Source organism: Saimiri boliviensis, chromosome 5 (genome assembly GCF_048565385.1).
Source record: "Saimiri boliviensis isolate mSaiBol1 chromosome 5, mSaiBol1.pri, whole genome shotgun sequence".
NCBI lineage: Eukaryota > Metazoa > Chordata > Mammalia > Primates > Cebidae > Saimiri > Saimiri boliviensis.
This window is the reverse complement of record NC_133453.1, coordinates 133,535,743-133,562,716: the sequence shown is the minus strand read 5'-3', so window position 1 is coordinate 133,562,716 and position 26,974 is coordinate 133,535,743. Positions and strand designations below refer to the sequence as shown.

At 43.8% G+C, this 26,974-nt stretch overlaps 1 protein-coding gene across 4 annotated transcripts in view; it reads right to left on the bottom strand.

Annotated features, from left to right (window-relative positions):
* Positions 1-26,974, bottom strand: part of ABHD2 (abhydrolase domain containing 2, acylglycerol lipase) — a 110,678-nt gene that overhangs the window by 15,151 nt on the left and 68,553 nt on the right. For all 4 annotated transcript variants that reach the window (XM_010349828.3, XM_074400003.1, XM_003921632.4 and 1 more), the window contains 3 exons: positions 24,459-24,626; positions 6,908-7,091; positions 1,122-1,214 (listed from right to left, as the gene is read on the bottom strand). In XM_010349828.3, coding sequence (XP_010348130.1) covers positions 1,122-1,214; positions 6,908-7,091; positions 24,459-24,626 — 445 coding nt within the window. The remainder of the gene's footprint in view (positions 1-1,121; positions 1,215-6,907; positions 7,092-24,458; positions 24,627-26,974) is intronic.

Here is a 26,974-nt window from a genome sequence, read left to right as displayed (position 1 = left end):
GGTTCTAGACATAGGATATACAGAGGGGAAGCAACAGAAAAGCAACTTGGGCATGGACGAGTTGGCTTCACAGAAACAGAAGAATTGAGATGGACTTTAAAGGATGGGCTGGGTTCCCACCAGCAGAGAAATGGGAATGTATTCTCAGCAAGGGCAGTAAGTAGTTTGGGAGAGGCCAGGGGGCATGGGAGCCTCTCAGTAGCCTAGTCCAGCTACAGGGGATCAGAGACATAGGGGGAGGAGGCAAAAATGTCAGCTATAATAATCATCATAATGAAAAAGTCATTACTAATACTTATCTGGTGCTCTGCACACCAGCAGTGCTCTCAGCACTTGACAGGTTAACCCACCGCAGGATTCTGAGCTGGAGAGACAGGACTAGCATGAAGACTACGCAGAGGCTCCAAATCCAAGCAGGGAGGCGCCCATACCACACTCCGAGCCTCCTGTCCCCCTGATGCTTGGTCAGAGGCCCAGGGGCCAGGCAAGAAAGAGTCCTGATCACCCAGGTACAGAAGCATCCTACGGGGAAGGTCTCTTCAACAATGACAGCCACCTTGGGATTGCTCTAATTTGGGAAAAAAAGAGTGTAGAAATGGTTCCTTGTCTTAGATTTACTGGGAATTACAAAAGCATAAGGCAATTTGGCAAATTCAGTAGCTTGGGACAAATTTTTCTTTTTTTTTCAGATAGGTTCTTGCTCTGTCACTCAGGCTGGAGTGCAGTGGTGCAATCTTGGCTCACTGCAACCTCCACCACCTGGGTTCAAGCGATTCTCCTGCTTTAGCCTCCTGAGTAGCTGGGATTACAGGTGCCACCATCACGTCTGGCTAATTTTTGATAGAGACAGGGTTTCACCATGTTGGCCAGGCTGATCTTAAACTCCTGGTCTCACGTGATCTGCCTGCCTCATCCTCCCAAAGTTCTAGAATTACAGGCGTGAGCCACCACACCTGGCCAAGACAAGTTTGTTTCTAATCAAGTCACAAATGCAGGAAGCAGAATCTGTAGCACCCCTGCATTTTTTTTTTCCCTGAAGGAACAGGAGTCCTGGCTTTCCATGGCTCCCAGATGAGTTTAAGAAGGAACTATCTCCTGAGAGAGCACAGAAGGTGACCTACCTGTGTGAGAGGATGATCTTCTTCATGTTGTCAGCCATGAGAAAGTTGTAGAACCGCCGGCACTGATCCCACTGCATGAAGGTTTCCTGGGCCCTGGAAGAACCACAGCAAGTGAGGGCGACTGCAGTGTGGGGGTATGGGTGAGCAGTGGGGAGTGGGCTCTGGCCATGGGGCAAGGTGCTTGTGTGGAGAGGGCCAGCTCTCAGGCTGTGGCCTCTGTATTAAAACAGAGGCTCTAATGTGCAGAGCTCAAACATCTGTGGAGAAATCTATGGCAACACCAAGACAGCGCAGCAGAAGGGGATCCCGGGAAAGGCCCTCTCTAGCACCAGAGGCTTTGTTAGGGTCCTCCCGACATTCTCTTCTAGCACCCAGGCCTTCTCTTAGTCACTGAGCCTGCCAGATCAAGTCTGCTTCAATTGTCAGGTGAACACTTTCTGTATTTAGCTTCCTACCTGGCAGGCCAATTTTTTGGTCTAATGACAGGCACATGGAAGGGGAGAGTGGGTGTGAAGGGGAAACCTAAAAAAACTTCTGTCTTGCTGATCAAGAGGTAAAGGAAAACCATTAACTGGGATCTCCTCCAAGTAAAACTATGTTTTAATTAGGTTTATGTCATTGAAGAGGCAAGGAAACTGAAGTGCCAGGAGTTCCAGGCATGGCTGGCGGGCTGGTCTAGAAGCATGCCTGCCTACTGGGCTAGTGTGTGACTGGTACATGCCAGGTGGCTGTGAGGGCCACCCTCTGACCCTTGAGTGGTGGCACTTGGCAGGTAATGTTATCCCTGTTTTCCAGAGCCCAGGTTCTGCAGCAGTCCATGGAGCAGGAGGAGGGGAGGCAGCACCACCAGCCCTGTCCATGTGCTTCCCCAGCCAGACTGCCATGCCCACACGGCAGGTGAACAAACACCAGTTTTATTAGTTTATTTAACTATCTCCCATGCTGGACATGTGGATTATTTCTAACTTGGCACTGTAAGAGAGTAATCCTCCAGTGGGGCAAAACCAGGACCAGACCAGCCCCTAGAGAGAGGAAGGGGGCACGTTCCTAGGTAGGCTGGCCAAGCCCAGGACAGGGCTCCCGCCTTCAACAGTCAGGCCTCTGGGAAGAGGGATGGTGGAGCCTCTGGACCCAAAGGACCTAGCCAGAAGGTTCTGGGCTGGTAGTTGGTTGCCCTTCAGGGACAGAGCCAATCTGTAGAGAGGTCATCACCTCCAGCTAGTTCAGCTTAAGAGTGTGAGCACAAGAAAACCAGGTTTGTACCACACAAGAGATGGGCCATGAGTTTTCGGTACCTGCCAGCCTAGGCTTTGAGAGTTCCACTGGGGTGGAAGAATGGGGCAGAAAGATGGACTTCAGACTAGGGTAGGGATGGCCACCTACCAAGCCCCTTTCTTACTTAACAGAATCTTTCCCCTTTTACAGGATGTACTTTCACAGGAATCAGTTAGAGTCAAAGAGTATGAAAGAGTAAGCATATGGCGCCTCATTATTCTGATACAAAATTAACAACAAAATAAACAAAAAGCCCTGAGGCACTAAGGGCAACCATGGGGTCAGGTCGACATCACAAGCCAGTGCTGGGAAGTTGAGCTGTTTCCCAGGTTGAAGTTCTGTTCACAGAGTCTCACTTAAATGCTGCGGTTTCCCCCTCTCGGTTTGATTGTGATTCAAAGTCACTGACGGCACAAAGTGACTGTATTTTACAGCTCTTCAACTATAAAAACAAACTTTAGGAAAGTCCCAGTCTCTGGGGGAACTTTACAAATGATAACATTTGCTTTTGTCATTAACTCATTTCTAGCCTGGAATTTGCCCATCAAAAGCAAAAGAGACAATACCCCCCATATTTGTCAGGAAAAGTGGTACCCGCCTCTGCCTCAGGCAAGAAGGCCTTGTTCAAAGAACTCTAGGATATTCAGGTGGCCAAGTCTTAGTGACCCAACACATTCACTCAGCCAGGAGCCTAAGTGCCTTTCCGGAGGTTTGACCCAACACATTCACTTAGCCAGGAGGATAAGTGCTTTTCAGGGGATTCTAAATGCTCCTCTGATAATTGCTCTACATCAGGCGTCCCAAAACTATGGCCCGCAGGCCGCAAGAGCTTTTGAGGAGGTTTGAAATGCTCCTCTGATAATTCCTCTACTGTCCTGTAAGGCAGGGGTCCTTGGGATTGGTTTTGTGGAAGATGGCTTCAGGATGATTCAAGCATATTATATTTATAATGCACTTTTCCCCTATTATTATATTATAATACATAATGAAATAATTATACAACTTACTATAATGTAGAATCAGTGGGATCCCTGAGCTTATTTTCCTGCAACTAGACAGTCCCATCTGGGGGTGATGGGAGACAATGACAGATCATCAGGCATTAGATTCCCATAAGGTGGGTGCAACCTCGATCCCTCACATGCGTGGTTCACAGTAAGGTTCACCTTCCTATGAGAATCCAATGCCACGGCTGATCTGACAGGAGACGGAGCTCAGGCCATCATGTGAGCGATGGTGAGGAGCAGTAAATGCAGATGAAGCTTCACCCATTACTTCCCCACTGTGACCTGCCCACCACTCACCTCCTGCTGCATAGCCCAGTTCCTAATAGTGGTTTGAGACCCTTGCTGTTAAGGGGCTTCTGCCCCTGGTCTGGGCCCTGTGCTACTGTCCTCCTCACCCTCACCTCCTTCTGAAATCCCTCCTCACCCTCACCTCCTTCAGAAATCCCTCCTCACTGACCCCCCAACTTGACTGAGGACCTCCTTGGCACTCATATGGCTAATGTGTAATATGTTAGTAACACGCATTTGTTGGTTTGTGGCTTTGTAGCTATCACTCTATTATCTTAAGTGCTGTGACATCCTCAGATACAGAGACTATCTTTTATACCCAACTGCAATAAAATGCTTTTTAGTTTTATTTTTGGTCAATTCTGCAACATAACATTGTTAAGGGCTTTCTTGGGAAAGAAGAATTTATTTTACCTGAAACCAGACCAAAAATGCTTCCCTCCCCATTTTCTTTAAGCTCCATGAGGGAGCGAATTTAGTCTGCCTTGCTCAGGGCTGTGTCCCCATTACCTAGGAGGATGTCGGACCACACAGAGTCCCCAGGCAGGTTGGCAGCTGTTTCTGCTGAGGGAACAGGTTAAAGCCTGCTGGATGCCAGGTGATTTCAGGGCATTTGTGTTCCTCCTTCAGTGGTTCAGCACATGGTAAAAGGTGAGCTAGTTTAGCAGCAGCTAGACTTTGCTAACTACAGCAAGCAGGTAGCTGGCTTCTCTTTGCACCTTCAGTGGGCTCTGGCTGGATGGGAGGTGAACTACAGGAGGAGAAGCCAGAGGGAGGGGATTACTGAGGAAGCAGGACTCCAGGCTCAGCTAGGAGAGATTTACCAGATGCATGAATTCTCGTGTAGCCCCTGCAGAGGCAGACAGGCCTCCCAGCTCCACCTCGGTGTGATGGGAATCACTTACGCAGCTGTCACCATCCCAATGCCGAAAGGCTCACCGCCCTCAAGCCTTGGCAGGAAAAAAAAAGTTATACTGGTTTAAAGTAAGGGACTGTGTTCCATCTGTTCCATAGACCTGGTTTAAATGCTGAGGGCACCTGAGCCTTGCACTGGCACACACAGGCTAGCGGGGTGTCTCTGACCTGCTGCCAGTTCCCATATGCAGGGCCGCATGATCAGCCTGGACGTTAGTTCTCTGTGCTCCAGGGAATAAAGTTGAAACTTGCTCCTCGGTGCGTGAGGCTGGTGAGCCAATAGTTAGTTATGTGTATGAAGCCCTCTGAGGTCTCAAGGAAGAGGCTGTGTAGGCTATGTCTGCAAAATGTAAAGCACCTCACAGATTTTAGTTTCCTAGCTTCTTGAGCCTTCTTTACCTTAGTTCAAACACTTTAGTTTGCGGTGTCAATCATGTGCTCTTGCTGACAGCAGATGGCGCTACTGTAGCAAAATGAGATGAAGCCATTGTCATTCAGATTTTGTGCATTGAAAAAAGAAAATAAAGGTCCAAGCTCCCTTGGATCCTGGGGTAGGCCCCCTTGCTCATGTCTTTCTTATCCAAGTAACTGGGCCCAATAGGACTTTGGTTAATTCTGGTTACATATGGCTATGAGCTGGGAGTTGGACATTTCTAGTCACACCAAGATAAAGGCACATGTCCTCTCAGCTGACTCCCCAGGGTCCAGAGGAGTGAAGGAAGATTCCTGGTAGGAAGATGGGGGACTATGCTGGTCCTGGAACACGAGAGCTGGAGAGACCACTGAGATCACTAACCCCAGGGACTGCTAAATGTGGCTAAACATCAAAAGTCACCTATGAAATGTGTCCAAAATGGAGATTTCTGGGGTTCCAGTCCTCCAACTTCATAAATCAAAATTTTGAAGGGTAGCCCAAGAAACGGAATTTCTTTCTAACATGATCCTCCAGTGATTCCTTCTGAAGTGAGGCAGTCAGTCACTAGTTCACGGGACCGGTCTTTGTGATCTGCGGATCTAACCCACCTCCTTCATTTTACAGCGAATGATGATGATGACAGTAATGAAAAAGAGTGGCTTATGTTCTGTGTGCTGGGCACCGTTCTAAGCACTTCATATGCATTAACTCACTGGACTCTCAGTGGTGCTATGAAGTAGGTATCCCTTATTATCATCATGCCCATATTGCTGGCAAGGAAAACCGGAACCCAGACCTTGGCTCTGGGACTCAGGAAGGGTTTCGTCAGAGATGTTTCTGTCTATTGTGGGTACATTTAGTTCATCTTTTTTGGCCAGCTTTCAGCCTCATAGGGAGAGGCTGAATCCTGGGCCCACATGTGCCTTTTGGGTATGCTGGCTCTAAGATCCAGTAATACGTATTTTTAGCAATAATATAGATAGCCTCTATCCATCAGAAAACAACAAGGTATGTTTAAACTGCAGCATGAGATGTATAGGTGAGGCAAAAAGGAAAGATTCTTTGAATAACGATAATAACTGTTTGGCATTAGGCTGGATCGATAGGGAGGTGTTTTTAAACTTTCTTGTGTTTAAAATTTAATTTTAGAATTTTTTCAGAAGATTTTAAATAACTGGTTATACTCATTTGTAATATAAGACACCATGAAGAGTACAGAATAAAATATGAATGCATTTGAAGAGCCTGGAGAGGTGTGTGTATATGGTGTGAGTGTGGTGACTCTCGAGAGACCTGGGACAGCAGTGATCTTGAAGGGAATCAGAGCAGATGACCACGCCCCTCCTAGGACTCATCCTGTGGGGTATCTACGGCAGGAGACTAAGGGGTGGGAGAAAGCTTGATTTCGTAGGTCAGTTCCTTTGTGATGATGTTTGGGATGCCTAAGAGAGACAAGCAATAAATGATTTCTACAGACCCCTTCCAGGTGCCACCTGAGACTCAGCTCTTCCTCAGGAAGGAGAAATCTGGGATCACCAAGCCCAGCTTTCAGATCCCAGCTTGCCAGTCTCCTGTGCTCTTTCATTAACCCACGGTTCTATAAAACTCCTGAAGCCTGAACAAATTAAGTCACCTCACAGAGATTCCCTAGGGAAACAGCAACTATCAAAGGGGGTTTTGACTTCTCCAATTACAGATCTGATCCCAAAATGCAGCTGCACATCCAGGGCTTACAGGGTCTGATGGGACAACTCCAATGCATGATATGCAAACACAACAAGGTGAGTCCAAGACTCAGAAACTTCCACTCAGTTGGCCACAGTTTTTCCTGGTCTCCACAGATCAGTGTGCTGTGCAGGCCCTGATGGAAGGCAGAGATGACTCACCTCAGTGCGCTGTACCCCTGGCACACGCTGACGCAGCACAGGACCTTCTCTTGGTTTGCCTGAGTCTCCCCCAAGTATTTGCACACGATGTTACCACCCAGGCTGAAGCCCACGACGACCAGCTGGGTCAGGGGATATGTCTTCTTGATGTAGTTCACCATGGCTCCAAATTCCCAAGTGCAGCCTATGGGCAAAAGGGTGAGGTTGCTCAATCATTTCAGGTGCAGTGTATCTGGAGAAAATTCAAGCTGGAAGGTTACTAAATGGGTGCCAGTATGCTAAGAGAGAGAAAAATATGTATGTGTATATATCCATGTGTATGCGTAGGAGGGGAGAGAGAGACAGAGACACTCAGACACTGCTCTGGCTCTCCAGAGAGGGCTTCCCAGATGCCCCTTGGGATAAGAGGAAATGGCCTCAGCAGTGCCCAAGAGCAGAGGTACTATGTATCGAATGTACAACACTTCTTAAAAGGTAGGTCACAAGAACCCTGTCTAAATACTTAAGGATATCAGAGCAGATTTCAGGGTATGCAGGAGCACATATGTGCACACAGATTTAAATAAAAGCAAGAGCAGCCTGGGCAAAATGGCGAGACCTCGTCTCTACAAAAATAAAAAAATTAGCTGGGGACAGTGGTATGTCCCTGTAGTCCCCACTACTCAGGAGGCTGAGGCAAGAGGATCCCCTGAGCCGGGGAGACAGAGGCTACAATGAGCTATGATCGCATCCCTGTACTCCAGCCTGGGTGACAGAGTGAGGCTCAGGCTCAAAAAAAAAAAAAAAAAAAAAAAAAAAGTAGGTAAATAAATAAACAAATGCAAGAGCAAAATCCTTTGAGATTAGCTTTCTAGGCTATAAATTGGGATGTTATACCCACGTGTATGATGATTCATGGTGTTAAGAAAAGTAGCAAGTGGATGTTATTTACAGGATCTTCTTGTCAGTGCTGGAAAGGAGAGGAAAGATGAACTTCAGTCCAGAGAGATTGCCAGGATGCTCTGAGGATTAGGGTAAAACGTTCTTGGTGACGTAGGGACAGGGTACCAAGGGAGGCAGGCTCATTCAAAAATACACAGAGAAGAACTCTGAACAGAGCGGGTGTTTGGGCCTTGTTTGCCCAGGAGGGATGATCTCAGCTGGTGTACCCTTGGGAAGTTACTGAAGCCATGTTATGTCTCAGCAACTTTTGCTAAGAGGAGGAGGTGAATGGGCATATACAAGTGAAGGGATTCATCACATCCTTCTAAGGCCCAACCCCAAACTCTGTAGGGAGCCAATTTAAAATCTCACAGGGAATGTTAGGGATGTCGACACAAAACACATACACAATAGACCGGTATGAGAAGAGCACGGATTCACAATGGAAACAGGAGTTGCCGACTTTGGCATCCCTAATAGAGTTGAACAGCTCCTTCCCTAACCATCAAGGCATGGGGGACACTATCATTTGAACCTGGGGTAAACTCCCTTTAGACCCGTCTTCCTTTTGTAGTAGGATGTAGCCTAAACCAGGCCGGCACAACCCCATGCAGTTCTGAAGATGCAGTGTGCATAGCATCATCTGGAGAGGGCGTTAGAAATGAGCATTCCTGGGCTTCAACCCCAGAGAAGCTGATTCTGTAAGATGGGGGCCAAGCCCACGAATCTACAGTGAATTTGTTTTTGAGTAATTCATGCCCATGATAGAAAGTTCAAATGATGTAGAAGATGGAGTAAAAGGTAAGTCTCCAATATTCTTTTTAAAAATACCAGTGGTAACTCATTTTTCCCTTTAAAATGTGTCTTGCAATATTATGCATCCATACACTTGAAGCTGCCCTATTCTTTTTATTTTTATTTTAAATGGGGTATAAAATGCCTACAGGAAAATGCAAAATCAATGAAGTTTTACACATTTATACCCATGGAAGTACTGCCCAGATGAAGATGCAGAATATTTCTGACACCCCTGGCGGCCTCCTCATGTCTGCTCTCAGACAACAACCCCTATGCTTTTGACTAGTAAGCACAATCTGGAAGTGCTGGGGGCTCCCCAAGGCTTAGAAAGGGCTTAAGCAAAAGAGCTTAAAACGAAGGGAAACAACTGAGCCAAGAGCTGCTTCCTCCTAAACAGCAGGACCCAGGCACCAACTCTGAGAAGCAGCTGTCTCCCTCTCCAGTGATACAGTAGAGGATCCAGTTGCCTATTTTTCTCCCTCTTGCACCCAGCAGATGCTGGGGCAGTTTACAGCCTTCAATAAAGAGTTGCTGAAGTGAGTGGATTCTGATGACAAGGCCCCTGAATGAGTTCTGAAGACAGGGAAGAACAAAAAGCTGGTCAGGAGGGACCTTGAACTCTTCACTTTGGAATGTGAAATGCCAGACTGTTGTCCCCACTGAAGTCGGATTCATTCAAGTTTCTCTTTTCTTTTTTTTTTGAGACAGAGTCTTGCTCTGTCACCCAGGCTGGTGTGCAGTGGTGCAATCTTGGCTCACTACAACCTCTGCTTCCCGGGTTGAAGTGATCCTCCTGCTTCAGCCTCCTGAGTAGCTGGGATTACGGGTGTATATCATCATGCCTGGCTAATTTTTATATTTTTAATAGGGACAGGGTTTCACCTTATTGGCCCGGCTGGTCTTGAACTCCTGACTTCAGGTGATCTGCCCGCCTTGGCCTCCCAAAGTGCTGGGATTACAGGTGTGAGCCACCGTGCCAGGCCCAGTTTCTCTTTTTAAGAAGGTAGCAGTGGAAGGAATATTATGCCTCCAGGGAATGCTGGATTTCAAAATGAAGCTGTGATGTAAAAAAGGGGATGTACAGACAAATAGCTGAGATCACAATGAGCAATTAGCTGATATTAGCTTCTACACCATGCAACAAATAAAAAGTTTAGAAATCCCATTGGAGACATTTGTTCACCTCCCTTGGGCCATTACAGACCCTGAAAACCGGGCCTTAAAGGAGCAGCCTGGCCTCATGGCTAAGGGAAAAGGCTCTGTGGCCAGACGGCTTGGGTCTACCACTTAGTGGCTCCAAATGTCCCCAGCTTCTCTTTGATGACAAGTAACTCCTGTCTGTATACAAGGAAAATCTATAGCTTTCAGGCTCCCTCCTGGAGGCTTGCAGCCCACAGGAACAGGATGAGGCCTGGGAACGGAAACTTCCAACAAACAGCCCAGGCAATTTTTATAGTGAGGAAACTGTGCAAAATATTGTTACCCTGGGTAAGTTACCAAACTCTCCGAGGTCTGTTTCATCATCTGTAAAATGGAGGTAATAACAGTAAGGACTCCAAAGAGTCGTTCAGAGATCTGCATAAAGGGATATACATAAACAGCTTAGATCAGGGTCCACAGCATAATAAGCATTGTTAATGGCTATAATTGACTCTAATTATTTTTTCTGTTAAAAATATGTAAGTATATCCATGTTTACAGCAGCATTATTCACAATAGCCAAAAAGTGGAACCAGCCCAAGTGTGCCTTGATGGATGAACGGATAAGCGCAATGTGGTACGTGTATACAATGCAGTATTACTCAGCTTTAAAAAGGAAGGCCATCCCTCACATGCTACAGCATGGAAGAACCCTGGGGACATTACGCTAAGTGAAATAAATCAGTCGCAGAAGGACAAATACTGTAGGATCTACTTATGTGACATAACTGGACTAGTCAAATTTACAGATGGAACATAGAATGGTGGTTGCCAGGGGCTAGGGAGAGGGGATAGGGATTTTGTTTAATGGGTATAGTTTGTTTTGCAAGATGAAAACTTCTGGAGATTGGCTGCAAAATGATGAATATACTTCACACTACTGAACTGTACCCTTAAAAAATGGTTAGGATGGTAAATTTTGTGTTACGTACATTTTATCACAATTTAAAAAAATAAACAAGAATGTAGCTTATCTACATTTTAGGGTTTTCTCTAAAGTAATGTTCTTCAATCTGATTGTACGTTAGAATAATCTGGGAATTTTTTTTTTAAGCAGGAAAAATATTTATTATAGGGTATTTAATGGCTTACAGAATCACTGAGAGAGTTAAAGACGTAGCCTCCAAGCCAAACACCTGGGGACCTTCTCAAACCACCATACTAATGCCTGGGCCTTCCCCAGCATAATTAAATCAGAATGTTTGGGGTGGGATCTGGGCTTGGGTGTTCTTTTACAAGCCTTCAGGTGCAACCAGGACTGTAGAGCACTGCTCTAAGGAACAAGAATCTCTCCAGCTCAGACCAGTATGAGAAGGCATTCTTTGAGTCACCCTCTCACCTGCCTCTCTCTGGGCCACCCGTTTTCATATTCCCTTTCCTTTCTACTTGCAGTAAGCAACCTTCACAGATGAGGGTGCTGCTTAGCCTCTTGGAAGCTTAGCCTGGTAGCAGCTTTCCAAACATTTCCTCAAAGCAAGGCTTCCACAGGTAAAGTGCATGTTCAACACAACTAGGCGCTTCCTGTGGATCCACTAATCCCTAACAAAAACAAACTTTAAATCCTTTAAACATATGTAATTGCTTTCTGGTAATCTTTCTTTTAAACAGCGAACTGGAAAAGTTGCACGCAGGTTAAGTATCACTGCAAGAATGATGCTCTAGCTCAGTGGTTCTCAAAGTGTGGCCCCGAACAAGCATCACAGCATTGCCTGGGAACTTACTCAAATGCACATTCCTGGGCCTCACCCTGAACCCATGGAATCAGAAACTCAAGGGGTGGTGCCTAAACAGAGGGCTTGCTAAAATGAGCTTGCAGAGATTCTGATTCCATTGGTCTGATTGGGCTGGGAATTTGCATTTCTAACAAGTTCTCAGGTGATGCTGATGTTGGTCCAGAGACCACACTTTGAGAACCATTGTCCTAACTGACAGGAAAGCTAGGTGAAATCTTTAATTTTCTGTTTCTTTTCTTTTCTTTTCATGAGACAGAGTCTCACTCTGTCTCCCACGCTGGAGTACAGTGGCATGATCTCAGTTCACTGCAACCTCCACCTCCCAGGCTCAAGCGATTCTCCTGCCTCAGCCTCCCGAGTAGCTGTAATTTTTTTTTTTTTTTTAGCAGAGACATGTTGGCCAGGTTGGTTGAAAACTCCCGACTTTGGTGATCCACCCACCTTGGCCTCCCAAAGTGCTGGGATCACAGGCGTGAGCCACCGTGCCCGGCTTCTTTTGTCTTTTAAAAGTGCAGCTCAAAAAGACACTTCATGTCACTCACGGTTAAATAAATGCAAGTTAAAAATGACATTTAGAAATCATTTTCCACAGCCTATGTTAGAAAAGATGAAGTTTGCCGATACCCAGGACTGGAAGGAGTATGAGTAACAGGCCCTGTGGTCCATCCATTGATGAGGGAAAACACACTGGTTAGGTCTTGGAAGGCAATGTGGTAACATCTATTAATGTTTTCAAAAGTACAAACCTTTGGTTTGGGGACTTCTGCCTCTGGGGACTTTTTATTGCATATGTATGTAAACATGCACATGCAAGAATGTTCATTGCAGCATTTTGCTGTTTGTAGCAGCAAAGGTTTGAAAACAACCTAAATTTCCATCAGTAGAGAACTGGTTAAATGAAGCACTACACTGCTGTGAAAAAGGGTAATTATGGCAGGAGCAGTGACTCACACCTGTAATCCCAACACTTTGGGAGGCTGAGGTGGGTGGATCATTTGAGGTCAGGAGTTCAAGATCAGCCTGGCCAACATGGTGAAACCCCATCTCTACTAAAAATACAAAATTAGCCAGGCAGTGGTGGCATGTGCCTGTAGTACCAGGTACTTAGGAGGCTGAGGCAAGAGAATCACTTGAGCCTGGGAAGCGGAGGTTGCAGTGAACTGAGATCGTGCTACTACACTCCAGCCTGGGTGACAGAGTGAAATACTGTCTCAAAAAAGAAAAAAAGATTCAACCTAATCTGACATGGAATGGCTCTGAGCCATCTTAAGGGACAAAAACAAGGGGCGAAGCAGGGGGCTGGCACCCTCTCCTGTGTTTGCTTGGGTTTTAAGGGATTACATACCTACATATCTGATTGAATATTCACTGGAAAATTGCAGCAGACATTGATTTCTGGGGGAGGAAAACGGGGGTGGGGGGGCTAGGGTAGGAAAGAGATTTAGTTTCACTCATTGTATTGTAGCCTTTGGGACTGTCTGACTGTTTTTCCCATGCGTATTCATTTCTTTTTACATATGAATCAAGCCAGTTTTAAAATCTAGCAAAAAAATAAGGGGGAAAAAAAGATGTTTAAACTTCCATGGGCCAGTTTCGATTATGCTAAAGACACCCAACATAACACTCACGCTGGAACAATGGTTTGTGCTGGGGACATTATCTGCCTGCATAAGAAACAGTACTCAGAAAGTTAGTTTAAATTGTTACTAAAATACTTACTTCCCCACCACTTCCTAAGGTTTCTGCCTAATTCTGTCATCTCTTGGCTAATTATATCTTTATGTTTTGTTCTAACACTGAATGAGCCTCTATTAGATTATGAACTCCATGAAGCAAAGATATTCTGGGTCTTGTTGACCATTGTATCTGTGAGGCCAGATACTTGATGGGCACTCAATCAGTGCTACCTAAATGAATGGATGAAAGAACAGATGGACAATGTTCAGCCTCTCTGCTAGGAACTTAAACACAGACAAGGAGATAGATTTAAAGACATAAAATGACTTGTCCACCTTCACATAGTGAATAGGACCATGTCTACCCAAAGTCCAAAGCTGGACTCTAGACCACGTCTAACCCCAAAGCCCAAGCCCCTTGCCTTATTATCACAAATCTACTTAAATAATAGTACTACAGAGATTTACGTTTTAATTATTAAACATCTTACTCCCCTTAACCATTTGACTCCTTTTAATATTTTTATTTTTTTAATTCTTTTTTTTTTTTTTGAGACGGAGTTTTGCTCTTGTTACCCAGGCTGGAGTGCAATGGCGTGATCTTGGCTCACCGCAACCTCTACCTCCTGGGTTCAGGCAATTCTCCTGCCTCAGCCTCCTGAGTAGCTGGGATTACAGGCACGCACCACCATGCCCAGCTGATTTTTTTGTATTTTTAGTAGAGACGGGGTTTCACCATGTTGACCAGGATGGTCTCAATCTCTTGACCTCGTGATCCACCTGCCTCGGCCTCCCAAAGTGCTCGGATTACAGGCTTGAGCCACCGCGCCCGGCCTATTTTTTTAATTCTTATTTTTGAGACACAGTCTTGCTCTGTCTCCCTAGGCAGGAGAGATCATGGCTCACTGTGGCCTCGATCTCCCCAGGCTTAAGACATCCTGCCACTTCAGCCTCTGGAGTAGCTAGGATTACAGGTGCATGCCACCAAACCCAGCTAATTTTTAATTTTTTAGAGATGGGGGTCTCACTATGTTGCCCAGGCTGGTCTCAAACTTCTAAGCTCAAGCAACCTGCCCACCTTGGCTTCCTTTCCCAAAGTGCTGGGGTTACAGGTGTGAGCCACTGCACCCAGCCTTGATTCCTTGTAGACCCATCTATCATCACTCAGGTTTGAGACTAATTATTTGAGACTTAAAGCAGATGTTCAGATGTCTTTGGGACAGTTCCAAAACTCAGATTTGCTACACTACTGAGGAGCAATTATAGCTAATTATGTAGCATTTTGGGAGCCTCAATTTAATTAAATCCAAACACATCTGATCTGGATAAAGAGCCAGACCTGCTTGATGTCAGACCGTTCAAAGTTCTGTGAAGAGATGCCACCTCTCCCATGTAAGGGAAGGGCAAAGACATGGTGCCCAGTTCCAGGATCAGATTTCTGAAAGATCCTCCTGAGATCTCCCCTGATGTCAGTTACCAAACACCTTTAGTGGCTAGGAGCCTCTCCCTGGCCTGTTATTACTAACAGCTACATGAATCTGTTTTTAAATGAGGTTCTATGTACTTAATCCTTATGGGATTAGCACTAGGTAACAAGATTTAGATATATCATCTTGCTGCAGCTTTTTAAAGACAAGATGAAATCTGAAACACTAGCCTGGCCTTAGAGAGATGAGTATTACACGGCCATTTTGGAAAGGCAACCTGCTGGGAACAGGAAAGACCCCTTACCTTTTTTCTCAAGCCCCTACACCTAAAGAGAGATAAAGCAAAGGCTGCCTGAAAGCTACTATTTCAACAGTCACTTCCCCAGATGACACCGGCATGACTAAGTAGGCTAAAATATAGGGACCCAGAGACTTTGTGTTCCTTGTGGATGAAGACTCTGAGTCATCTCTGTATGTTCCGTGCCAGGCATGGGCCTGGCACCTGTGGGCGTGCCACAAAATGTCAGGTGGATAAGAAGGAAGTTTGAGTCATGAGGAATGAAGGCATGTGGTACTAGCCAGCATGAGTATGCAGGGGACATGAAAGAAGTACTTGAATATCTTTCCCACTAAGTTTAACCTAAGAGAAAAATATAGTTTGGCTAACAACATGGCTCGCTGGCAGGTGGGCGGTTAGGGGCCTAGCAGACCCTGTCACTTCCATAGTAAAAGATGTGAATCATTTCTTTTTCTTTTCTTTTCTTTTTTTTTTGAGGCAGAGTCCTGCTCTGTTGCCCAGGCTGGAGTACAATGATAGTACAATGGTGCAATCTTGGCTCACTGCAACCTCCGCCTCCTGAGTTTAAGTGAATTCTCCTGCCTCGACCTCCCAAATAGCTGGGATTATAGGTGCCAGCCACCAAGCCTGGCTAATTTTTGTATTTTTAGTAAAGACGGGGTTTCGCCATGTTGGCCAGGCTGTTCTTGAACTCCTGATCTTGTGATCCGCCCACCTTGGCATCCCAAAGTGCTGGAATTACAGGCGTGAGCCACCACGCCCAGCCTTATGTGGGTCATTTCTTGAAGTCAAGGGGAAACTACTGTAAAGTTGAGTCACCCAGGAAAACAACAGCTGCAGAAATAAAGTTAGGGCCCCTCTGTGCTATCAAATTAGTTGGCCTTGCCCTTATCTCGAAATAAGGATTTTAAAAAATGCGTGTTATCAGCTTTGTTTCCCAAGGTATAGAATGCCTAAAACTGCCCTCTTATGGCTAAAAGTTTAAGTGTTCAGATATGATCCTGAAAGTGTGGAACTCATCACTGCCTGGCCACTGTTCTGCTTTGGATATGACTCCCTGACATACTTCCTAAAGCTCCTGGCCCCTGGCTCTCAGCAGATGACTTGCCGGGTGTTTTACTATGATATCTGAGCTTCTGCAAACTCATTACCTTCACTTTCACAATCTCTTTCTCTCTTCACCCCTCTCTTCCTCCTCCCTTCCCATGGTGCCCTTCTGCCACTACAAAACTCAGCAGTTTAATGCACAGGCAACGCAATTCGTAACTATGAATACAATCCAAAATTGAGTCTGCAGCAATGAAAAGGGTAGATATGAGAAGCTTATCAAAACATGTCTGTTTACAATCTAATAGAACATTGTAAGTAAGTAGTAAAAACAAAATTGAAGTTCCTTAAAAATCACTGCCTGAAACTCTTCCAGTGAGATGTCTTGGATCCTGGGTGGTCTCCACAGCACGCTAAAGGAGGGTAACCCTGCATCCTAGTCTCTCCCAGAGAGTCCTGGAATTTGCTGTTCTGATACAGTTATTGATAAAGTCCCTTTTTACTCTCAAAAGTGTCTCAATTGGAATGTGAAGTTACATGGAGGCCTGGGTACAGGTTCTCCCTCCCTTCTAAGACTGAAGTGCCATCCTCTAAGCAAGACCAGGTTTCTGACCTGACCTTGAGCTTCCAAAAGATTGTTTGTATGCATGTTTGTTTGTTTTAAGAGACAGGGTCTCACTCTGTAGCTCAGGTTGTGCAATGGCATGATCACAGCTCAATGCAGCCTTGAACTCCCGGGCACAGCTTCTGGAGTAGCTGGGACTACAGAAATGTGCCACCGTGCCCAGATAATTTATTTATTTATTTATTTATTTTTGTAGAAATGGGCTCTCACTGCAATTAAAGGCGTGAGCCACTGTATCCAGCCCAAAAAATAATTTTTGTTTTGTTTTTGAGACAGGGTCTCACTCTGTCGCCGAGGCTAGAGTGTAGTGGCACGATCACGGTTCACTGCAGCCTTAATCCAAAAGATAGTTTAAAAAACAAAAAAGTTCCTGTATTAAACCTAGTTGGACATTAAAGAGTTCCTCCTCTAAGCAAGAGAATGCAATGCTGTGATTTCAGGTACTTCCTTACAGCTTGATGTCTAGTGACAGAGAGTCAAGAGGAAAAAGCAATTTAAATATTCAAGGCCATTTTCAATGCAAATGCCTCAGCTTGGTGTTTTGGTGGGAGACGGGTGCTAAGTTCTTAGGAGGTTCATGATCCTAAGGGACTCAGTTACCTCAGAGGGGCCAAAGCCAGGTTATTTTTATTCCTTTCACTTGACATAGAAGATATTATTATTATTATTATTATTATTATTATTATTTTTGAGACGGAGTTTTGCTCTTGTTACCCAGGCTGGAGTGCAATGGCGTGATCTCGGCTCACCGCAACCTCCGCCTCCTGGGTTCAGGCAATTCTCCTGCCTCAGCCTCCTGAGTAGCTGGGATTACAGGCACATGCCACCATGCCCAGCTAATTTTTTGTATTTTTGGTAGAGATGGGGTTTCACCATGTTGACCAGGATGGTCTCGATCTCTTGACCTTGTGATCCACCCGCCTCGGCCTCCCAAAGTGCTGGGATTACAGGCTTGAGCCACCGCGCCCGGCCCTGAAGATATTATTTTTAATCCTATTTTTAAAATCTCTTTAAATCAAGGTCAAATTCATAAGATCCTTGTTACTTGGCTCTTAACTTTCTGATCATAAAACTTCAAGATATAAAGGTACGATATGGAGGCCAGAATAACCACAAGCTTGGAAATTCTGGTTTTCAGTTTATACCTTGGCTAGTAGATTTGATATACCTCTACTTTGCTCTGAACGTGAATACTGGACTGTCGGGATAAGGCACTTGGCCAAAGAGAGACAGAAGAAGCAGAATGCTTCCTGAATTCACTGGTCTCCTATAGAATCACTGACAAAAACATTCACGTTGCCAATATTGTCTAATTTAGAAAATCAGCTAAGTCAATAAAGAGTAAGCCAACATGTCATGGCTGTAGTGCTCCAATTAAAGATTAGGCTCTTTACAATAAATATGCTTCAAGAAAATCTTTATGACTTCTCCATCTTCCTTTATTTCCAAGTGTTATTGACCTCACCACACGACAAGGTTGTTTACCTGGCCTGACTCAGTAGAGTAACCTATTTCTTAAAAAAAATTTCTTTTAGAGATGAGGCTTTGCTATGTTGCCCAGGCTGGTCTTGAACTCCTACCCACAAGCTATCCTCCTGCCTTAGTCTCCCAAGTAGCTGAGATTACAGGCACCTGCCACCTCGCTTGGCACAAGAAGAAATTTAAGACAGTTTGATAAACTTTACTCTTGTGAGTGCTCTTCACGTTTATTTTTGCTCAGGTTAGCTAATATCATGAATCTATCAAAAGAGACATATTTAATATTTTCCAGTTTAAAGAATTTATGAACTATACAAAAGTAAGTAGTGAGGAATTTTTTTTAAAGTATAAACATTTTGGCCAGGCACCATAGCTCATGCCTGTAATCCCAGTGCTTTGGGAGGCCAAGGCTGGAGGATCACTTGAGGTCAGGAGTTTGAGAACAGCCTGGCCAACATGGTGAAACCTTGTCTCTACTAAAAATACAAAAATTAGCTGGGCATGGTGGTGTGTGCCTGTAATCCCAGCTACTTGGGAGGATGAGGAGGCATAATCGCTGGTACCCAGGAGTCAGAGGTTGCAGTTAGCTGAAATGGCACCACTGCACTCCAGCCTGGGTGACAAGAGTGAAAATCCACCTCAAAAAAAAAAAAATAAAATAAAATAAACATCTTTTAGAAGGTTGAAACGTAGCACATACTACAATGAAAACATCTTTCCAGTACTGATTTTAAGAGCTGGCTCTGGGGGCAATGGATGCAGCAGACCACCACCATAGCATGTGTATACCTATGTAACAAACCTGCACAATCTGCACATGTACCCCAGAACTAAAGTATAATTAAAAAAAAAAAAAAAAGAATGAAGTCAAACGATGTATGTGAAAATAAAAAAAACAACAAAAAAAGCTGGCTCTGAATACAGAAGCCAGTAGCTTTGAGCTAGATGTGTGTGGCCGCACAGGTCTGGCCAGGAGGCCAATACTGAAGGTTGTCCAGCTGGAAAGCAAGCATTGCATCCTGCAGAATAATCACCACGGCAAGCATCCCTGTACACAGAGCCATAACTGAGACCAAGCTCAAAAAAGAAAGAATTTTATGCTCAACATGAGCAGGTTCTTAAACTGATCCTTGCAGAAATTCCAAAATTCAAATGAGGTCAACTGTATCAAGTGGATGCAGGGGCAAGGTCGTTTTACAGTTCAAGTAAATGTTTGTCTTTTCTCCTCTAAGGTGGCTCACAAAAAACACAAAGTTAGAGTGAAGGGCCAATGAAGATGACAACCGTTATCATTTGTTGGAGTCTACGCCATGTACTTTTATATTATTGCTGGCTTTTTTTTTTTTTTTCTTTTCTTAAAGACAGGTCAGCCTCTGTTGCCCAAGCTGGAGTACAGTGGTGCGATCTTGGCTTACTGCAGCCTCTGCCTCCTGGGCTCAAGCAATTCTCCTTTTAAGACAAGGAGATTAAGACACAGAGAGACACCAGACAGAGACACAGGTGACTGTAGTGTAAATCCATAGCAAGTAAACAGTCATTTACAAGCCAAGAAGAGAGGTCTCAGAAGAAATCAATGCTGCTGACACCTTGATCTTGGACTTCCAGCCTGCAGAACTGTGAGAAAATAAATTGCTCTTGTATAAGCCACCCCCATTGTAGTATTTTGATAAGCAGTACTAACAAATGAAGAGAGATTACAAAGATCCTGTGTATCTTAGTGATACACACTGGAAATAGTCACAGATGAAACTGGACAGGTAGTCTGGGGCTTGCTTCAAAATAATCTTTGAGGCCGGACACAGTGGCTCATGCCTGTAATCCCAGCACTGTCGGAGGCCAAGATGGGTGGATCATCTGAGGTCAGGAGTTCGAGGCCAGCCTGGCCAAGATGGTGAAACCCCATCTCTACTAAAAATACAAAAATTAGCTGGGTGTGGTGGCAGCTGCTAGGAAGACTAAGGCAGGAGAATCACTTGAATGCTGGAGGCAGAGGTTGCAGAGAGCTGAGATCGTGCCATTGCCCTCCAGCCTGGGCAACAGATTAAGACCCTGTCTTAAAATAAATAACTAAAATAAAACAAAACAAGATAATATTTGAGAGGAGATGAAGAAAGCAGTGATTTATAAAGGAAACAAGATTGGCCATGAATTGAATAATTGTTGAGGTTGGGTAAAGGGTATACTGTGATTTATTCTACTATTCTCCCTAGTTCTGTATAATTTGAAATGTCTGTAATAAAAAGTAAAAAAGCAAAAACCAAAAAATAAAACTAAAGCTACCAAAAATGTTTTAATTTTTACATTTCAACAAAGCATCCAAATTCTGGATTTCTGACCTTTATAAGGTCATATTTGTTTGATCTTATCTCCAATAGCTAAAAGAAACTATCAACAGGTAAAAGGTGTATGAATACACACAAAAACACAAATAGTATGGCTAGAAGAAAACACCCATTTTTTTCTAGGTCACCTGTCTTTCTAGAAAATTTCTAAAGTATAACAAACTATAAAAATTTACTTCTGCCGGATGCGGTGGCTCAAGCCTGTAATCCCAGCACTTTGGGAGGCCGAGGTGGGTGGATCACAAGGTCAAGAGATCAAGACCATCCTGGTCAACATGGTGCAACCCCGTCTCTACTAAAAAAATACAAAAAATTAGCTGGGCATGGTGGCACGTGCCTGTAATCCCAGCTACTCAGGAGGCTGAGGCAGGAGAATTGCCTGAACCCAGGAGGCGGAGGTTGCGGTGAGCCGAGATTGCGCCATTGCACTCCAGCCTGGGTAACAGGAGCGAAACTCTGTCTTTAAAAAAAAAAAAAAAATTTACTTCTAAAGTTCTGATGACATAAAATGTAACAACACTATCCACAAACTAAAGGAAATAGTTAATTTTCAAAATTGGGGGCCTGAAGCTCTCCGCTGATGTATTTGCCTCATCTCAAGGGTTGTTCATGCTCCAAACATACAGTGCTCTTAAGGCAGTGGTGCACGCTGCTCCTCCACATGGAGTGCCCTCCCATAACCCACTCCCCTCTGTCTATAACTCCAACTGTTTACGAGTACCTCTATTTAGGAGCTCATCTTTGAGGACCCAGATCAAATGCCTTTCCTAGGAGAATTCTTCCTCCCACAGCTTGACTCCTCACCCACAGTGCCAGGCTGGTTTCTCCATTCCACTGCAGCACATTCCCTAGGCCCGCACTATTAGTCCACTCAGCACACTGCATTGTAATTTTTTAATTTTTTTTTTTTTTGAGACAGAGTCTCCTTCTGTCATCCAGGCTGAAGTGCAGTGGTGAGATCTTGGCTCATTGCATCCTCTGCCTCCTGGGTTCAAGTGATTCTCCTGCCTCAGCCTCCCAAGTAGCTGGGATTACAGGTGCCTGCCACCACACCTGGCTAATTCTCCAACTCCTGACCTCAGGTAATCTGCTTGCCTTGGCCTCCCAAAGTGCTGGGATGATAGGTGTGAGCCACCGCGCCCAGCCTTGTACTGTAATTCTTTAATGATACTCTCCCCCGTGGAACACATATTACTTATCTGGGTCACAAACAGCATGGCTAATCTCTCACCAACATCAATACACCTTCAAGTATTTGAATAAAAATAAACCTGGCTGGCACCATGGCTCAGGTCTGTAATCCCAGCACTTTGGGAGGGGAAAGTGGGTGGACTGCTTGAGCTCAGGAGTTCAAGACCAGCCTGGACAACATAGTGAGAACTTGTCTCTACAAAAAATTTTAAAATGAGGCAGAAGGATCGCTTGAATCTGAGAGATTGAGGCTGCAATGAGCCACAACTGCTCCACTTCACTCCCTCCTGGGTGACAGAGTGAGACCCTGTCTCAAAAAAAAAAAAAACAAAAGAATGAACCTAACATATAACAAATGTTTATTATATGTTAATCAACCGCTTGCCAAATCCTCAGTAACCCGCATTTAATTGTAGCTCTACCTTACAAAGCTGAAGAATCTGCAACTGAGTTTAAGAAACTGCTCGAGGCCACACAGCGTCAGTGGCAGGGCTGGGGTATCGGATCCAGAGCCTGTCTCCTGACCTGGGTACTCTCTGTGAGCATGGGCTGCACTTAGCCTACTCCTTGCTGCTGCTTCGGCTGCTGGACTCCCCTGACCAGGTGTGGTAATGCCTTCCAATAGACCATACAGACCCAGCTACTCTGCTATCTCTGAGACGCTTCTGGCAGCCAGATTCCAGCTCCTCAGTTATTCTCCTTACTGGCTCTATGCCCCTGCCCGCATCACTTCACATCTTTGTGCCTCAGTTTTTCCAACAGAATTTTACTGTCCCATGGGTTGCTGTGGAGATAAGAGATTGTGCGTACTATATGTGACATCAGCACTGTGTCCGGTGTACATTAAGTATTCTCACTGGCGTTTCTTGTATTACTGTTGGCACACTGTACCGTTAATGCTCCCAAAACTCCATCCTGGCCCGGCAGCCAAGCCATGCCTCTCCATCTTCTACTTGTATAGACGATCTAAATATCCAAATGCAAGACCTTATCATTATTCCCCACTGTTTCCTTTGTGTTTAACTTGGCCTATTTCTGACTTTTGGGTTCAATTCCGTCTCCCATGTACTCACTATTCCCCATGCGCCTGTGCTATCTGTAAATCTGGATATTCACCTCTATTTTCAAGCTACTGACCAAACTGCTGAACACAACGGAGTCTATAAAATGGGTATCTTCAGTTGTGGGTGTGAATACAGAAGAGGAAATGAACTCAGAGTGCCTGGCATCCTGCTTGGCACAAAGCAGGTGAACGTGTTCATGCTTCCATGTCTGTGACCTTCCCTTTCCTGCCCTTATGGAGACGGCGCCATTGCACATTACTAATGGCAATGTAAATGGAATGACCTTGCTGGAGGTCAACCTGACAAGATGTACAACAAATATGCATTAAAAAATGTTGACTCCACAATTCTAGTAGGAATTTACTCCAAGGTCATTAAGAAAAAATAATTCTATGTACAAGATATAGTATTTATAGTGTTGTTATCTAAAATGCAAAGAACTTTAAATAACCCATATGTCCTACAAAGATAAATGGTTAAACTATAACAGAGCAGTAACAGCAATGTGGCTCTTAAAAAGATTAAACATCTTTATGTTGGTGAATATAAAGTTATTTTTAAAAATCGCCATAGATATAAATGCTATGACTGCAATAAATAAAAACTATGCATACATTGATAAAAACAAAAGGGTAGTTAGAAGAAGTAGAAAATTATAGTTATGGTGAGATGACAGATATAATTTTTGGTTATTTCCCATTAAAACGTATTACAATGTATTTGCTTATAATATCCCAAACATTTGTGCATATACAGATGCATATTTTATGTGCTTATTATTTATGTGTGCATATATAACCTAAAGAGAGAGCTAATAAGAATCAAGAATGAGCAGTCCAGAAGCCAGAACTTAGCTAACACAGGATTTTTTTTTTCTTTTTTGAGACAGAGTCTCGCTCTGTTGACCAGGCTGGAGTGTAGTGATGTGACCTCTGCCTCCCAAGTTCAAGTGATCCTTGTGCCTCAGCCTCCTGAATAGCTGGGATTACAGGCATGTGCCAGCTAATTTTTCTATTTTTAGTAAGAGACGGAGTTTTGCCATCATGACCAGGCTTGTCTTGAACTCCTAGCCTCAAGTGATCCACCTGCCTTAGCCACCCAAAGTGCACTATTTATGGTGAAGAGTTGGTTTTGAAAATGTCCAGTAAGTCATGAACAGATAGTTTTGAAAAACACAATAAAAATTAATCACTAGAGAAGGGACTACAGGCATGAGCCACCACACCTGGCCCCGCTAACACACAATTTTAATTCAAATCAAGAAGCATTTGTCTAAATACGAGATCTGGTTTCTGTCCCCTAGGAACCTAAAATCCAATGAGTTTCTACCGTGCCAGGTTCCCTTCTCACTGACATTCACAGGCCTCATCACACCCTTGCCTGCCAGTCATAAGAGTCCTGAGGAATGAGCTTCAGAATAGCACAGTCCTGAAGGACATGAGCTCTGCTACCTAATCTACCTGGCTCCCAGCCCTGCTGTGACTCTTACTAGCTAGGGAACTTGGGCAAGACCTTCTCCTGTGAGCTTCGGTTTCTGCCTCTGTGAGATAGGGTGGTTACAGTGCCTACCTCAAAGGCTGATGTGAGGTATGGCATCATCAATGCCTACTACAAGTCGGCTGTTGATATAACTGTGTGATCTACCATATCTTGTAGATGGGCATAGATTTAAAACTTAAGAAAACAAGGCAGAAGCAGAAGTAGCAGCACACTTGCAGAAAAAGGAAGGACTCCACTGAGCCATGCTTACCATAGGTGAACATGCGTGGCGAGGTCAGTTCAATGTTGGGCAGGGCACCCAGGTGGTTCAGCACGGCACACCGATAGCCATTTTTCTGGGCATAGTCAACGAAAGTGCGGATGTATTGCTTCTCACTGTGATTGGCAATTCCAGGGCAGATGACCATGGTGACATCATCTGTAGGGTGGAGAAAGAGATCCTGATGTATCCAATAAACGTGACATGATAAATGGACACAATTACGGTTCAGTGGCTTAGAAAACAGGGGGAGGGACTTCAACATACATCTTTTCATTCAATATACATCTTTTCATTCAATTCTCTGGGAAAGAATCTTTCCATTCTAGCTGGAGCTGTCTATATCAGTGCTTCTAAAGCCATTTATAGTGAAGGGTTGGTTTTGAAAACGTCCAGTAAATCAGGAACAGATACTTTTGAAAAAGACAATGAAAATTAATTACTAGAAAAATGAAATGAAAAATATATAAACCTCAAATTTCTATTATAAGATTTGACAAATATAAAATTATTCTCTCACCTTTCTATAGAAGTTCCTGAACATTACTCTTAATTTCTGTAACTCTATGTGAATGAATAAATGAAAAAATAAAAAGTGGTGTTTACACAGACCTCTTTGACCCAGCAATTTTACTTTCAGTATTTGTCCTACAGATACATGATTGTACATATGTACATGATTGTACATATGTAAAATAATGTCCTACAGATATATAATGTACATATATGTATTAGGCTGTGTTCAATCATAGAATACATATTCTTTTGCAAATGATTGAATATAATGTGAATGTCCAGAAATAGGGGTCTGGTTGGTTAAATTATTGCATATCTAAGTGATGAAATATTATAAAGCCCTTAAAAATAATGAGACATTTTTATATTCACTAATGTGGCAAGCTCTTCCAAAAATTAAGTGAAAAAATGCTAAATGCAGAAAAGGGTTATAATAATGTTGCTTTTTGTGTGGAGAAGAAATAAGATGTCTATATTTATCAATGCATCCACTATCTTTGGAATCACACACAAGAACCTTGACAGTGGGTACCACTGAGGGAGTGTACGGATGAGAGTAGAGGACAAAGAGAGAGACACTTTCACTGTATATTGTTAGTACCTTGTGAAGTTTCTATCATGACTATGAATTGCCTACTTCAAAATATGAATATTTATTTTTCTTTTCTTTCTTTTTTTTTGCGACAGGGTCTTGCTCTGTTGCCAGGCAGGAGTGCAGTGGTGCAATCTTGGCTCACTGCAACCTCTGCCTCCCAGGTTTAAGAGATTCTCCTGCCTTAGCCTCCTGAGTAGCTGGTACTATAGGTGTGTGCCACCATACCTGTACCTCGTTGGCCAGAATGGTCTCGATATGCTGACCTCGCAATCCGCCCACCTCGGCTTCCCAAAGTGCTGAGATTACAAGTGTGAGTCACTGCGCCCGGTCTATATTTTTCTTTTCTTTCTTTTTTTTATTTTTGAGATGGAGTCTCACTCTGTTGCTCAGGCTGGAATGCAGTGGTGCGATCTCGGCTCACTGCAACCTCTGCCTCCCAGTTCAAGCAATTCTCTGCCTCAGTCTCCTGAATAGCTGGCATTATAGGCACTTGCCACCACACCCAGCTAATTTTTGTATTTTTAGTAGAGATGGGGTTTCACCATCTTGGCCAGGCTGGTCTTGAACTCTTGACCTCGTGATCTACCCGCCTTGGCCTCCCAAAGTGCTGGGATTAAAGGCATGAGCCACTAAGCCCAGCCTATATTTTTCTTTTTTTTTTAAAAAAAGGGGTGTTTAGGTCATTAAATTTGATCATTATTTTTCTTCAAATTAAGATTTTTTAAAATTTAGAAATTCTTAATGCTGGTAGGGAAATAGGAATTAGTAAGCAATTTTGCAATATGCATAAAGAACCTTAAAAATTTTGTAAATAGCTGGATGTGGTGGGACATATCTGTATTCCAACTATTTGAAAGGCTGAGGCAGGAGGATCACTTGAGGTCCATAGTTTAAGGTTGTAGAACACAATGACTGTATCCGTGAACAGTCACTTTACTCTAACCTGGGCAACACAGTAAGACTCCACCTCTTTATAAAATGAATAAACTCTGACCTAGTAAATTCCAATTCTTGAAATCCTGCCTAGAATTTTCTGATGAAGGATGATAGAATTATTGATAGTGACAAAGCTGTAAATAAGTTAAATGCCCAAATACAGAAGAATGGTTAAATTAAGGTATGACTACATTGTAGAATATTAAGTAACCATTAAAATTGTGTTTTTGAAGACTTTTACAGTTTTAATGACATGGGAAAGTCTTTATAATATAATGTATGATAATTCAAATTTTGGAAAAACAATGCATAGAACTGTAAGAAAATGGAGCAAAACATTAACAATATATGTTGGATGGTAAAATTGTGGGTGATTCTTATTTTTTAAATGTATTATCCATGTTTTCTAAAATGAGAAAATGTGAATTTTCTTATTACTTCTATAGTCAGAAAAAAATCA